Raw genomic sequence first — 16491 nt, 5'->3', positions numbered from 1 at the left:
CACTTCGGCATCTTGTTAATAGGTTAGTTCCAGAAAATGCACGAATATGACATAAAGTGTGCATAAAACATGTAGATAACATCAATAATGTGGCATGGAACACAAGAAATTATCGATACGTCAGAGACGTATCAGTATCCCCAAGCTTAGTTCTGCTCGTCCCGAGCAGGTAAAACGATAACACAGATAATTTCTGGAGTGACATGCCATCATAATCTTGATCATACTATTTGTAAAGCATATGTAGTGAATGCAGCGATCAAAACAATGTATATGACATGAGTAAACAAGTGAATCATAAAGCAAAGACTTTTCATGAATAGCACTTCAAGACAAGCATCAATAAGTCTTGCATAAGAGTTAACTCATAAAGCAATAATTCAAAGTAAAAGCATTGAAGCAACACAAAAGAAGATTAAGTTTCAGCGGTTGCTTTCAACTTGTAACATGTATATCTCATGGATATTGTCAACATAGAGTAATATAATAAGTGCAATAAGCAAGTATGTAGGAATCAATGCACAGTTCACACAAGTGTTTGCTTCTTGAGGTGGAGAGAAATAGGTGAACTGACTCAACATTGAAAGTAAAAGAATGGTCCTCCATAGAGGAAAAGCATCGATTGCTATATTTGTGCTAGAGCTTTGATTTTGAAAACATGAAACAATTTTGTCAACGGTAGTAATAAAGCATATGCATCATGTAAATTATATCTTATAAGTTGCAAGCCTCATGCATAGTGTACTAATAGTGCCCGCACCTTGTCCTAATTAGCTTGGACTACCGGATCATCACAATGCACATGTTTTTACCAAGTGTCACAAAGGGGTACCTCTATGCCGCCTGTACAAAGGTCTAAGGAGAAAGCTCGCATTGGATTTCTCGCTATTGATTATTCTTCAACTTAGACATCCATACCGGGACAACATAGACAACAGATAATGGACTCCTCTTTTATGCATAAGCATGTAACAACAATTAATAATTTTCTCATTTGAGATTGAGGATATATGTCCAAAACTGAAACTTCCACCATGGATCATGGCTTTAGTTAGCGGCCCAATGTTCTTCTCTAACATTATGCATGCTTAACCATAAGGTGGTAGATCTCTCTTACTTCAGACAAGACGGACATGCATAGCAACTCACATGAAATTCAACAATGAATAGTTGATGGCGTCCCCAGTGAACATGGTTATCGCACAACAAGCAACTTAATAAGAAATAAAGTGCATAATTACATATTCAATACCACAATAGTTTTTAAGCTATTTGTCCCATGAGCTATATATTGCAAAGGTGAATGATGGAATTTTAAAGGTAGCACTCAAGCAATTTACTTTGGAATGGCGGAAAATACCATGTAGTAGGTAGGTATGGTGGACACAAATGGCATAGTGGTTGGCTCAAGTATTTTGGATGCATGAGAAGTATTCCCTCTCGATACAAGGTTTAGGCTAGCAAGGCTTATTTGAAACAAACACAAGGATGAACCGGTGCAGCAAAACTCACATAAAAGACATATTGAAAACATTATAAGACTCTACACCGTCTTCCTTGTTGTTCAAACTCAATACTAGAAATTATCTAGACCTTAGAGAAACCAAATATGCAAACCAAATTTTAGCATGCTCTATGTATTTTTCATTAATGGGTGCAAAGCATATGATGCAGGAGCTTAATCATGAGCACAACAATTGCCAAGTATCACATTACCCAAGACATTAATAGCAATTACTACATGTATCATTTTCCAATTCCAACCATATAACAATTTAACGAAGGAGAAACTTCGCCATGAATATTATGAGTAGAAACCAAGGACATACTTGTCCATATGCTACAGCGGAGCGTGTCTCTCTCCCATAAAGTGAATGCCAGGATCCATTTTATTCAAACAAAACAAAAACAAAAACAAACCGACGCTCCAAGAAAAAGCACATAAGATGTGATGGAATAAAAATATAGTTTCAGGGGAGGAACCTGATAATGTTGTCGATGAAGAAGGGGATGCCTTGGGCATCCCCAAGCTTAGACGCTTGAGTCTTCTTAATATATGCAGGGGTGAACCACCGGGGCATCCCCAAGCTTAGAGCTTTCACTCTCCTTGATCATGTTGCATCATACTCCTCTCTTGATCCTTGAAAACTTCCTCCACACCAAACTCGAAACAACTCATTAGAGGGTTAGTGCACAATAAAAATTAACATATTCAGAGGTGACACAATCATTCTTAACACTTCTGGACATTGCATAATGCTACTGGACATTAGTGGATCAAAGAAATTCATCCAACATAGCAAAAAAGGCAATGCGAAATAAAAGGCAGAATCTGTCAAAACAGAACAGTTCGTATTGACGAATTTTAAAATGGCACCAGACTTGCTCAAATGAAAATGCTCAAATTGAATGAAAGTTGCGTACATATCTGAGGATCATGCACGTAAATTGGCTTAATTTTCTGAGCTACCTACAGGGAGGTAGACCCAGATTCGTGACAGCAAAGAAATCTGGAACTGCGCAGTAATCTAAATCTAGTACTTACTTTTCTATCAACGGCTTAACTTGGCACAACAAAACACAAAACTAAGATAAGGAGAGGTTGCTACAGTAGTAAACAACTTCCAAGACACAAAATAAAAACAAAGTACTGTAGGTAAAAACATGGGTTGTCTCCCATAAGCGCTTTTCTTTAACGCCTTTCAGCTAGGCGCAGAAAGTGTGTATCAAGTATTATCAAGAGACGAAGTGTCAACATCATAATTTGTTCTCATAATAGAATTAAAAGGTACCTTCATTCTCTTTCTAGGGAAGTGTTCCATACCTTTCTTGAGAGGAAATTGATATTTTATATTACCTTCCTTCATATCAATAATAGCACCAACAGTTCGAAGAAAAGGTCTTCCCAATATAATGGGACAAGATGCATTGCATTCAATATCCAAGACAACAAAATCAACGGGGACAAGGTTATTGTTAACGGTAATGCGAACATTATCAACTTTACCCAAAGGTTTTTTTATAGAATGATCAGCAAGATTAACATCCAAATAACAATTTTTCAATGGTGGCAAGTCAAGCATATTATAAATTTTCTTAGGCATAACAGAAATACTTGCACCAAGATCACATAAAGCATTACAATCAAAATCTTTAACCTTCATCTTAATGATGGGCTCCCAACCATCCTCTAGCTTTTTAGGAATAGAGGCTTCACGCTCTAGTTTCTCTTCTCTAGCTTTTATGAGAGCATTTGTAATATGATGCGTGAAAGCCAAATTTATAGCACTAGCATTAGGACTTTTAGCAAGTTTTTGCAAGAACTTTATAACTTCAGAGATGTGGCAATCATCAAAATTCAAACCATTATAATCTAAAGCAATGGGATCATCATCCCCAATGTTGGAAAAAATTTCAGCAGCTTTATCACGAGCGATTTAATAGCTTTAGCGATTTCGAGCAGTTTCTCGCTTTGCATTAGAAGTGGAAACATTGCTAACACCAATTCTTTTATTAGTATTAGTAGGAGGTGCAGCAACATGTGTAGCATTAGCATTACTAGTGGTGGTAATAGTCCAAACTTTAACTACATTCTTCTCTTTAGCTAGTTTTTCATTTTCTTCTCTATCCCACCTAGCACGTAGTTCAGCCATTAATCTTATATTCTCATTAATTCTAACTTGAATGGCATTTGCTGTAGTAGTAATTTTATCATGATGATTCTCATTAGGCATAACTTTCGATTTCAAAAGATCAACATCAGCAGCAAGACTATCGACTTTAGAAGCAAGTATATCAATTTTCCCAAGCTTTTCTTCAACAGATTTGTTAAAAGCAGTTTGCGTACTAATAAATTCTTTAAGCATGGCTTCAAGTCCAGGGGGTGAACTCCTATTATTGTTGTAAGAATTCCCATAAGAATTACCATAGCCGTTGCCATTATTATAAGGATATGGCCTATAGTTATTACTAGAATTGTTCCGGTAAGCATTGTTGTTGAAATTATTATTTTTAATGAAGTTTACATCAACATGTTCTTCTTGTGCAACCAATGAAGCTAATGGAACATTATTAGGATCAATATTAGTCCTATCATTCACAAGCATAGACATAATAGCATCAATCTTATCACTCAAGGAAGAGGTTTCTTCGACAGAATTTACCTTCTTACCTTGTGGAGCTCTTTCCGTGTGCCATTCAGAGTAGTTGATCATCATATTATCAAGAAGCTTTGTTGCTTCACCAAGAGTGATGGACATAAAGGTACCTCCAGCAGCTGAATCCAATAAATTCTGTGAAGAAAAATTTAGTCCTGCATAGAAGGTTTGGATGATCATCCAAGTAGTCAGTCCATGGGTTGGGCAATTTTTAACCAAAGATTTCATTCTTTCCCAAGCTTGAGCATCATGTTCAGTATCTAATTGTTTAAAATTCATTATGCTACTCCTCAAAGATATAATTTTAGCAGGGGGATAATATCTACCAATAAAAGCATCCTTGCATTTAGTCCATGAATCAATACTATTCTTAGGCAGAGATAGCAACCAATCTTTAGCTCTTCCTCTTAATGAGAAAGGGAACAATTTTAGTTTAATAATATCACCATCTACATCTTTATATTTTTGCATTTCACATAGTTCAACAAAATTATTAAGATGGGCAGCAGCATCATCAGAACTAACACCAGAAAATTGCTCTCGCATAACAAGATTTAGTAAAGCAGGTTTAATTTCAAAGAATTCTGCTGTAGTAGCAGGTGGAGCAATAGGTGTGCATAAGAAATCATTATTATTTGTGGTTGTGAAGTCACACAACTTAGTATTTTCAGGATTGGCCATTTTAGCAATAGTAAATAAAACAAGCTAGATAAAGTAGATGCAAGTAACTAATTTTTTTTTTTGTGTTTTTGATATAGTAAACAAGATAGCAAATAAAGTAAAACTAGCAACTAATTTTTTTGTATTTTGATTTAGTGCAGCAAACAAAGTAGTAAATAAAACTAAGCAAGACAAAAACACAGTAAAGAGATTGAGAAGTGGAGACTCCCCTTGCAGCGTGTCTTGATCTCCCCGGCAACGGCGCCAGAAATTTAGCTTGATGACGCGTAAAGCATACGCTCGTTGGGAACCCCAAGTGGAAGGTGTGATGCGTACAGCAGCAAGTTTCCCTCAGTAAGAAACCAAGGTTTATCGAACCAGTAGGAGTCAAGAAGCACGTTGAAGGTTGATGGCGGCGGGATGTAGTGCGGCGCAACACCAGGGATTCCGGCGCCAACGTGGAACCTGCACAACACAACCAAAGTACTTTGCCCCAACGAAACAGTGAGGTTGTCAATCTCACCGGCTTGCTGTAACAAAGGATTAACCGTATTGTGTGGAAGATGATTGTTTGAAGAAAACAGTAGAACAAGTAATGCAGTAGATTGTATTTCAGTAAAGAGAATTGGACCGGGGTCCACAGTTCACTAGAGGTGTCTCTCCCATAAGACAAACAGCATGTTGGGTGAACAAATTACAGTTGGGCAATTGACAAATAAAGAGAGCATGACCATGCACATACATATCATGATGAGTATAGTGAGATTTAATTGGGCATTACGACAAAGTACATAGACCGCCATCCAACTGCATCTATGCCTAAAAAGTCCACCTTCAAAGTTATCATCCGAACCCCGTCCAGTTTTTAGTTGGAAAGCAACAGACTATTGCATTTTGTATGGTGCGTAATGTAATCAACAACTACATCCTTAGACATAGCATCAATGTTTTATCCCTATTGGCAACAGCTCATAACAACCTTATAACTTTCATCACTGTCCCAGGTGTCAATGCAGGCATGAACCCACTATCGAGCATAAGTACTCCCTCTTGGAGTTACAAGCATCTACTTGGTCAGAGCATCTACTAGTAACGGAAAGCATGCAAGATCATAAACAACACGTAGATATAACTTTGATAATCAACATAACAAGTATTCTCTATTCATCGGATCCCAACAAACGCAACATATAGAATTACAGATAGCTGATCTTGATCATGTTAGGCAGCTCACAAGATCCGACAATGATAGCACAATGGGGAGAAGACAACCATCTAGCTACTGCTATGGACCCATAGTCCAGGGGTAGACTACTCACACATCACACCGGAGGCGACCATGGCGGCGTAGAGTCCTCCGGGAGATGATTCCCCTCTCTGGCAGGGTGCCGGAGGCGATCTCCTGGATCCCCCGAGATGGGATCGGCGTTGGCGGCGTCTCTGGAAGGTTTTCCGTATCGTGGCTCTCGGTACTGGGGGTTTCGTCACGGAGGCTTTAAGTAGGCGGAAGGGCAAGTCAAGAGGCGGCACGGGGGGCCCAAACCACAGGCCGGCGCGGCCAGGGGTGGGGCCGCGCCGCCCTAGGGTTTGGCCACCCTGTGGCCCCTCTTCGTTTCGTCTTCGGACTTCTGGAAGCTTCGTGGAAAAATAGGCCCCTGGGCTTTGATTTCGTCCAATTCCGAGAATATTTCCTTACTAGGATTTCTGAAACCAAAAACAGCAGAAAACAGCAACTGGCACTTCGGCATCTTGTTAATAGGTTAGTTCCAGAAAATGCACGAATATGACATAAAGTGTGCATAAAACATGTAGATAACATCAATAATGTGGCATGGAACACAAGAAATTATCGATACGTCAGAGACGTATCACCCGTGTTCGGTCGCGATCGGGGGACCTTCCTGGAGGAAAGCCTCCATTGGATCGTACCCAAAAGCGATGATCAGTCCTAGTTGACGCGCCATGCATCCGTGAAGCGGTTAACGCACGCGGGGATGCCATTGTGGGTCGCGACCCACATCTCGGTCCTCTTCTTCCTCTTATATACTGACATTCTTCTTCCTCCATTTTTCTCCACCACACCAACTCCCCTCGCCCCCACCGGTGGCCAGACCACCCTGCCCTCCTTGACTGCAACCCACCACCGATCCATTGTTGCCATGGCTTCCCTCTAAACCTCGCCCCATCTCCGACTTCGATGACCCCCTGCACCCCTAAAATCCTAAGTTTTGTCGCTGGCGAGCTCCCGCGCCCCGGAACCCTAAGCTTCCGCACACACCGTAACCCTAAGTACCTGGTCTCTCACCTCCATCAGCGACGCCGCGACCAACCTCGTCCTCCTGGTCTCCAACGAGATTAGCTGTGTGGTCCTCGTCATCTTCCTGGAAACCACAGTGGAGGTGAAGTGGGCTCGGCCCATAACTAACGTTAGGAAGAAAGAGGGGTGCAGTTCGTGAGGATAGTGGAGGTGTTAAGCGTCAGATAGAAACTACCCGAAACAACCCTTCCTTGAAAAAATGAATTATATTCCGAAAAAATAGTATGCAAATTTCATATCCGAAAAAATAGTATGCAAATTTGAATTTGACCAAAAAAATGTACAGATTTCAAAATGTTCAAAATGAAAATGTTTAAAATTTAAAAATTCAAATTTCCAAATTGCTAAGATTTGAAATTTGCTTAGATTCGAAATTTACTTATCTTTGAAATTTGCTTGAATTTAAAAATTGCTTAACTTTGAAATTTGCTTAAATTTAAGATATGCTCAAATTTCAAATTTACTAAAATGTGAAATTTGCGCGAAATTATATTTTGTTTAAAAACAAAAAGAAACAAACAAAAAAAAGAGAAAACTAGAGAAACCTTCAGAGCTGAAGAATTAGCATAGACCCGAAGAAAAACCGCCCGAACTAATGAGGACCCAAAGAAAATAAAAAAAATGAAAAACCGAACCAGAAAGTTAACTAAAAGGACCGCGCTGAGGATCCTCCAGAGGCACCGATCGACCCAGCCTCCGGATCGGTAACCATTGATCTGTTTAATTAGGACCGTCCGATCTGGAGCTCCCTCTCCCTCTCTCCCGCTTATGCTTCATTGAAGCAACTTCCTGTTTGCTCGCAGCAAGCTCACCACTCTGGACGGATCTCGGCGGAAGACGGCGATCGCGGCGCGGCGGCGCGCCAGGTAGCAATCGCCGGAGGACGCTGCAGCAATCGACGGCGGGAGGATGGCCCACCTACTCCGATCAATCCTCTTCCCCTCCGAAGGTGATCCAAATCACCTGGCCACGCCACCGATGAAGGTGGCATCCTTCTCTGCTTCAAACCATGGTCGTCCCCGACGATGTGAGGGTGCTCAGGCAAGCGCCAGAGAGGGTGATATGCTGCAAGGTTTTCGTCCTCGCTACAACAACCCTGAAGTATTTTTTACTCAGGACCCTGAGATTGAAGAACCTGCTGCTTCGGTGAGTGATCCTATCTGGAATTTGTTGTTGCTAATGCTGCTAGGGTTTCGGATGGTTTCCTGTCCTCATGATGATTGCCATGTTGTCCTAGTGCTTCAATGTAGCAGATGCTTTGTGTGGATGATTTTGTACACTATTGCAACTAATGTGACATTGCTTCATGTTTGTTTGCACAGTAACTGTTTTGGTAGCATTTTCTTATACTAGGTAGCAGATGTGAATTTATTCAGAAAAATAGTGTTTCAATGATCAAAAGGTTAGCTATGGTGTCATATTATTTTCTCACATTGTTTCATTGAAGCACTGTAGTTAATGCAAAACGATGTTCAACTAATTTTTGTTGTGCTGCCATACAACATAAGTAAAAATTGTATCAACTAACCATAACTAAAAATGTTTGCAGAGGTTTGTTGCTGACAGCATTCTAGGAGGGTTTGATCTCAACCAGCAGTATGAAGATAATTGTGGTGTTGATGCTACGGTGAATGAAAATGCTGAGTTTTTACCGGAACCAAGAAGTTCTTCTTTTGTGCCGGGGCCAGAAAGTGCTAGTTTGTTCCGGGGCCAGAAAGTGCTGCAAGTGGGAATGCTGCTGAAGAAGCAGCTGATGAGATATCTTCGCAGCCAGCTGTTTCTTATGTTGGCATGGAATTCGATGATCTAGAAGAAGCATATAAAGTCTACAATGACTATGCCTACAAACCAGGGTTTGGCATAAGAATAGGAAACACAAAATACAGTACAGCACGCAATGTACCAAAGGATACAATACTGAACAGGGTGTTCGAGTGCGTCCATACTGGGAAAACTTCTGCTGCAACTCAAGGGAACCGTAACAGAAAAGATGCTGCTGCAAATATGATGGATAGTCCAGTTGACATGAGCAGCTTCACCGCGGAGAAACAATCAAAAAATAAAGGGCTGCAGATGGACCTGTCTGATACAAGGCAACGAAACAGACTGTTGCGCTACGATTGCAAAGCACATATGCATGTTGGCAAGCGAAACGGTCGTTGGACAGTGACAATTTTCATAGAGGATCACACACACCCTATGGTGAAGCAACTAGGGCGACGCAGATATTGCCGCTCACATAGGAAGGTGCCAGAAGAGGACTTTCTGTTGCTGCAAACCTTGCATAATCAGAACATTAGTACTGCTCAGATTATGGGGTGCCTAGGAAATGTTCATGGTGGTGACCTGAGGACATTGGGTTATGTGAAGAGAGATGTTTCGAACATAAGAACAATGCTTCGTAATGATGTCTCGCTGCGAGACATGAGTCTGACAATTGAGTACTTTGAAAAAAGAAAAGCTGAAAGCCCGAGCTTCTTTTATGCAACACAACTGGATGAGAATAATGCTGTAAGGGCTCTGTTCTGGGTGGACGGGAGAACTAGGTCATTGTATCCAAAGTACAAGGACTGTGTCTTTTTTGACACTACCTTCTGTACTAATAGATACAATATGCCTTTTGCGCCAATAGTCGGGATAAATAACCATACACACACAATTGTGTTGGGCTGTGCTTTGCTACCTGATGAAACATTTGAAACATTCAAGTGGGTTTTTGAAAGGTGGATGATGGCGATGAATCAAGTGGCACCAGATCATATAATCACAGATCAAGATCAGCAAATTGGTAATGCAATATCCAAAGTTTTCCCTCACTCAATACACAGATGTTGCTTCTACCATGTGGTGAACTTGGCGAGGAGGAAACTCGGTCCAAAATTAGTTGATGGGCACCCTTTTGCTGATGCTTTCTATTCCTGCATATATGGGACAGATTCACCTGAACAATTTGAATACTGCTGGAAGCACATGCTGCAAGTACACTCAATGTCTGAAAACAAACACCTACAGAACATGTGGGACAGTCGAAAAAATGGGCACCTGTCTATTTCAGGCACAGATTCTTCCCGTTTACATCTACAACTGGAAGATCTGAAGGGCTGAATTCGTATTTCAAAAAGCTAGTTCGACCAAGTGAATCTGTGTGGAATTTTGTGCAGCAATATGAATTGTGCCAGAACTTGATGCTAGATCGTGAAGATAATGCAGGTTTCACCATGGAGACAACAGGGAGACCTCTTTGGGGAAGGTTAGATATATCCAACTTCCTCATGATGCAACTTTTGATTTGTTCATATATGCTTGCAACAATGAAATGTAATAATATATATCTACAATATCTAATAGCTGTTTATGTTTGCAACTATCATTTTCTGCAGTTGGAGCATTGAGGCACAATCTCAGAAATTCTACACCCCAGAAGTGTTTGAAAGGTTCCAGAAAATGATTTCGACATCAACAAGGTTTCATCCAATTCATGTTGAAGCAGAAAAGTTGAGTTTCGATCTTATTCCAAACATTGGACTTGATATTAAAACATATCGAGTTGAAGTTGATACTGCGGAATCATTGTATAGTTGTGGCTGCAACACATTCGAGATGTGTGGTCTTTTATGCGCACACATCATCAGAGTGATGGTGCACCTAAATGTCCAATAAATACCAGCAAGGTACTTGCTTCATCGCTGGTCTGCTGCGGCAACAACAACTCCACCAGACCCCGGCGCAAACACAATCAGATTTGGGGTTCCTACAACCAACACACTGAAGTACAATGCACTGTGCAGGAAGATGAACAATCTTGCTTCGGATGCTTGCTACGCTGAAGATACATATGCAATTGTGTCAAGCATGGTTGATGAAGCAAGTAAAATTGTAACTAACATGAGGAGAGCTCGAAATGGAATGCAGCAACAGCCAAAAGATATGCAGCCGGAACAGCATGAAGCAGGACATGAGGGTAATGAAGCACAACAGAAAGCAGCAGTAGATGAAGCACAAGGAAGTGGCAACCTGCGAAACCCACCCAGGAACAAACCTAAAGGACGTCCAAAAGAAACAGAAAAGCGACATAAGCCTTTGATCGAGCTAAGAGAAGAAGCAAACAAAAAGAGACAGAAGAAGGCGAGTGAACCCAAGACCAAGAAGGAACCTGCAATGAAGAGGAAGGCAAGGGTGAAAAAATGTCTCTATTGCAATGAAGAAGGTCACACGATACAAGAATGCACATGGATGAAACTTGCAAGACAAGCTGACGAAGCGAGGGATGCAGGCGTTGAGTTGAGGTTATAGATGCTGCGATAATGTTAACTACATAAATGTAGTCAGGTTGATATTATTAGTACATGAAAAATTATTGTAAGAAACACATTTGTAGGTTTACACAAAAACTGCAATGCACATCAGATTTGTTTGCTGTTCAGTATGAAATATCTATTTTGGAGCAACCTGTGGTACCATGTAAAGAATTCATACATATGCTTTGAAGGATAAGTGTACCAGACCCTTTAATTTGGTTGAAGCATTAGGTAAATGTATTAGAAGCAGTAATTCTGGTGGTATGAAGCACATAGAAAGTGTGTTTGCAGCATGATATTTGTCAAAAACAAATGCTGGGTATTTCTTGGTAGACGATGTTTTAGCATGAGTGTAGCAAAGGTGATTAGTAGCATATAATTGCATTCTTCTGGCATAATTGCATGGACGTCCTATTTGAATCAACAAAAATTAGTGCTCACACATGCTTTTGAAGCAACATAAATTGTCATTTATAGTTGATCAGGTATGCTTTTGAAGCAACAAAAAATGTCATTTGTAGCTGATCAGGTATGCTTTTGAAGCAACAGAAAATGTCTTATGTAGCTGATCAGGTATGCTTTTGAAGCAACAGAAAATGTCTTATGTAGCTGATCAGGTATGCTTTTGAAGCAACAAAAATTGTCATTTGTAGCTGATCAGCTATGCTTTTGAAGCAACAAAAAATGTCATTTGTAGCTGATCAGCTATGCTTTTGAAGCAACAAAAATTGTCATTTGTAGCTTGTCAGATATGCTTTTGAAGCAGCAGTATATAACTATTAGTGCTCAGATCTTGCTGCACACAAATGAGTAGCATAGGGAAAAACATAGATCTTTGCTGCATTAAAACACAAATAAAGAAGGTCATGATATATATTGCGAAATATGCATTGTTTCGTCATATTGCATTAACATATGCGTCGAAGACAATGCTTTGTAGTGCACATATAAACGGAGAAATCTAAATGAAGCATCCATCCATTTACACAGCGAAGATCAAAGTTTACATCCGCCCGACAAAAGGACTCTAGAACAACGATCAAACTACAATAACTCTGCCACAAAAAGACTAGTACTATCAAACTACAGAAACTCCTACTTGGACTGCAACTCAGCATCCATAAGCTTTTCAACCGACTCTGCGTTGTCTCTATTGTTGATCAGACTTGATGCTATGTACTTGCGAAAATCTGGAATGACCTTGTCATCAAACTCTGCCACCACCTTCCCTGTGAAATGGTCCATGTACAGAAGACAGAAGAATCCACAATCAAACCTGTAGCATGAAAATAAAACATGGTAGCAATTAGTGTGTGAGTTGTATGTTTGGGTAACAATTTGGATTTTGCAAAAAAGGCTCTGAAAACAATGAAACGGACGTTGTCTTCTGTTGTGGATGGTCAGGTGTAGACAAGTTGTAAACGGACCAATCAATCTTTGCTAGACCTAACTCATTGACAAGCCTCCTGAAGTTTGTGAACTATGAAGTAACAAAAGCAAGTGTAGTTAGTCATTGATTTTTAATACACATATGCTACATGAACTATTTGTATCACTAACCAGATTATTTGCAGCTTCTTGCAACTTGCTGGTACCATCAGCTTTAAGCAATGAATCAAAAATGTGGTACTGCTTGTGCACAAGATTGATAGAACACACAATCCAGTGGTAGTCTTTCACAACAGGAAAGTACAGCTACGGAACACCATTGAAACAAAATAAGAACCTTCTGAAGTCTACCATAAATGAGACACAACAGGAAAAACAAGTTACAAAATAAAAAGCTCACGAGGTCATCTTTTAGCATTTTTGACTTGCTGACTTCGGACTTGAAATCTTTCATGCATTCATTTGGATTGAATGTTGCTGGATCGACAATTAGCTTAGACTGAAAAATTCATGACTGTCTTGTTAGATGATGGATTGAATGTTGCTGGAACAATGTTTGAAAAGTTAAGTCGTGGAAGTACTAACCACCATATGCTGCGAGAACGCATACTTTTTCTTTGCTCGGTTGCTTTTCGCAGCCAATAATGTTGATTCACGGTTGAACTTCTCAGTCCACACATCCATTACCTGGCTATCTAGTGGCATTCGAGGCTTGAGAGAAGCTACAAAGCTTCTGTATGTGCAAAAGTAGCGTCCAATCTGAACAAAAGCTTTGCTGTGAAGAAGCATATGTAAAAACATAAAAAGGCCAGTTACATGCTTAGAAGCAAAAAGTTTCATGTAATGAAGCAATACATTTATAATATTGAAACTCCTAAATTGAACCAAAGAAGCACATTGTAGTATCAATTGAAGCAACATCTATTTATTAAAGAAACATACTGTTTTAACAAAAATGCAAATATAACAAAAAATGTGAACTCACGGCATATCATTCTTCGGCTGCCTCTTTAATTTCTGACCATGTATGACAAATTTGTCGTACGTATGAACTGTATCTTGAGAGACCCGAATCTTCTTCATTTTAGGAGGTGAAAGCTCATCCTTTGCTGCTCTCTTTGCTCTATTCCTCTTATCAACTGTATCTACCCCAGTAGTAGCATCTTTCTCAACAGAATCCATAATGACATCTGCAGAGGTAGAAGAAAAACAAGGAAAAACAGAGGGTGTGTCAACCAATTGACACAAAGCATACAAAGACTATAAAACGTTGAAACAGTGCACCTGCACTCTTGGGGCCAATTGGTGTCTTTGGCTCACCCAAAACAGCAGCTTCAACAATGATGAAATTTTGAATGGTTGCATCATTCTCGCTTGCTGCAAAAAAAAAACCAAAACACAAATAAGCTGCAGCCAAGGAACCCAAGAAATGTTCACAAAAAGATATACAAAAAGCACATACTTGTAACAGGTGGAATCTTCACAACAGCCGCAGCAGGCAGGTTATCCACATCAGACTCTTTACCGTGATTCTCCGGAGGATCCACGGCAGTTGCAGCGGGTGGTATCTTCAGAACAGCCGCAACAACTGGATTCTCCATAGCAGGCGGAGCAGGTGCCTTATTCTCCACAGCAGCCGCAGCAGTTGGATTCTCCACGGTAGCCACATCAGGTGCCTTTTCCACGGCAGCCACAACATGTACCATCTCCACAGCAGCTGCAGCGGGTGGTTTCTTCAGAACAGTCGCAGCAGTTGGATTATCCAGAACAGCCGCACCAGAAGGTTTCTTCAGAACAGCTGCAGGAGGTGGATTAACCACAGCAGCCACATCAGCTGAACAAGATGTTTTTTCGACAGACAGTGGCTTCTCCAACTCAGGCACAAGAACTGGACACATATCAGAAGATGCAGCAGTATCAGCAGTTGATCTAAGACTTGTTCTGTCTGGGATTGCATTGAAGAACTCCCATTCTTCGGAACCTTGAGGAAACAAATCCATTGAAGGAGGATCCGGAGCACGGTTCCAGGATTCTGCAGATACACCCTCTGGAATACTAGAACGAAACGGAGATCTCACCGGACTATCAACAGAGTTCAACTCACCAGATACGCATATGCATCCAAACGGGAGGGCGGGTGAGGAACAAAATCGACAGGACCAGTTGCGATCTGTTTACCTCGATCCATCGCGTTGCTTGCAGTTGATGAAGTCGACGATCTTGAACGTGCCATCGAGATCAGATCCTTGACGCCTCTATTTCCCACAGACGGCGCCAATTTACAAGGGATTAACTTGTCAATGCCTACGGGTTGTAGACTAGGGTTTAGTTGGAAGTAGAGGGCAAGTAGATCTCGAAGGTTTCAGCCGAAAAGTACTCGACGATTATGAAAACTAGGGTTTGTGAGACAATGATTCGATGCTTTCTTTGTCCCTCGACTCCCCCTTATATAGGAGGTGGAGCCGAGGGATTCGTATTGTACAAGTTACAGAGTCCGGGAGGGTTTCCAACTCATCCCGCAAGATTACAAATATTATCTCCTAATACAACTCTAGCTTTCCTTAATAACAACTTGGGCTTCCGATTCTTCTTATTCTTTGAGTCGTGGGCCTTCAGTAAACCCCGGGTACTATCTTCGGCAGGCCCATTGGGGGTGCCTATGTCAGTAGCCCCCGAGATTTTGCTTGAATCGTAGAGTCAGGGAAAATCTCCACTGTTTATATTTACTCGACAACTTTAAACTTCTCTATACTTATTCATATGAATTTCTATATTGTACAGGGATAATGGTAGTTGGGGCTAGTTCATCTGACGGATCAGGTACTAGTTAACTTCTCTAGTGGCAATCCGCAAAAACCTACTTGAATGGCACATTTTATTGATTCAACGGATGTCTTATATTGACCTCCCGATGGGAGTATATGTAGAGTTACTTATAACTCGAAATATACTCTCTTGTTCTTCTATCTTTCTTCTTTTCTCTTTTTTTTTTATAATTTCATCGGGCACGCGAACAGCGTTCCCGATGGGAGTAGCCCCGAGGCTACAGCTAAGGACTTGTGCTTGGGTGTAGGCTCCACGCCTTATGCCGCTATATTTTCTTTTCTCTCCCGATATTTTCAAATCTCTCGGGTGCGCGAACAGCGCTCCCGATAGGAGTAGCCCCCGAGGCTATGAGCAAATATTTGTATTTGATCATAGGCTCACACTATTTCTATTTTGTCTTTCTCGAACTTTTCATTTTTTCCAAAGTAGCCCCCGAGCATTTTATCAAAAACTTGTATTTGATCAAAGGCTCTCCAATATTTTTTGATGTCGCCTTTTTTATGAAGCTGTAAGTCGAATTTTTCTTTTGCTAAAGTGATGTCATTGCCGACGATAGCCACGACCGCAGTTCCCGGAAATCGCGAGATGTTCTCTCTCGCTGCCTTGCGGGCCCAAATTACGCATCGTATTGACACGTCGTGCAAGTGGGGGACACACGTCCTCCGCTTTTCCTGGCGCACGCACTGTAACTCCTCCAGGGTGAAATTACTTTTTTACCCCTGTTCCACGTGTACATCATCTGCCGCACACTTTTTCCATCCAACGGTACGCCGCTTCGCCGCACCTCTATTTAAGGTCCCCTTCTTCTTCCTCCAGCACTTTCGCTCGCGCCGCTCCCCTGCTC

General features: G+C 40.9%; 1 protein-coding gene across 1 annotated transcript; it reads right to left on the bottom strand.

The window, feature by feature from the left end:
• Positions 1–12493: 12493 nt before the first annotated feature.
• LOC127298095 (putative ubiquitin-like-specific protease 1B) lies at positions 12494–13348 on the bottom strand. The gene is made up of 4 exons (XM_051328060.2): positions 13222–13348; positions 12993–13127; positions 12812–12912; positions 12494–12708 (listed from the first exon to the last, which is right to left on the bottom strand). The coding sequence occupies exons 1-4, from the start codon at positions 13273–13275 to the stop codon at positions 12528–12530; spliced, it is 471 nt and encodes a 156-aa protein (XP_051184020.1). The 5' UTR covers positions 13276–13348; the 3' UTR covers positions 12494–12527.
• Positions 13349–16491: the final 3143 nt, after the last annotated feature.

This window comes from Lolium perenne, chromosome 5 (assembly GCF_019359855.2).
Source record: "Lolium perenne isolate Kyuss_39 chromosome 5, Kyuss_2.0, whole genome shotgun sequence".
In the NCBI taxonomy this organism is placed as follows: Eukaryota; Viridiplantae; Streptophyta; class Magnoliopsida; order Poales; family Poaceae; genus Lolium; species Lolium perenne.
Note: the sequence above shows the minus strand (reverse complement) of the source record. Positions and strands in the feature narration are given on the sequence as shown.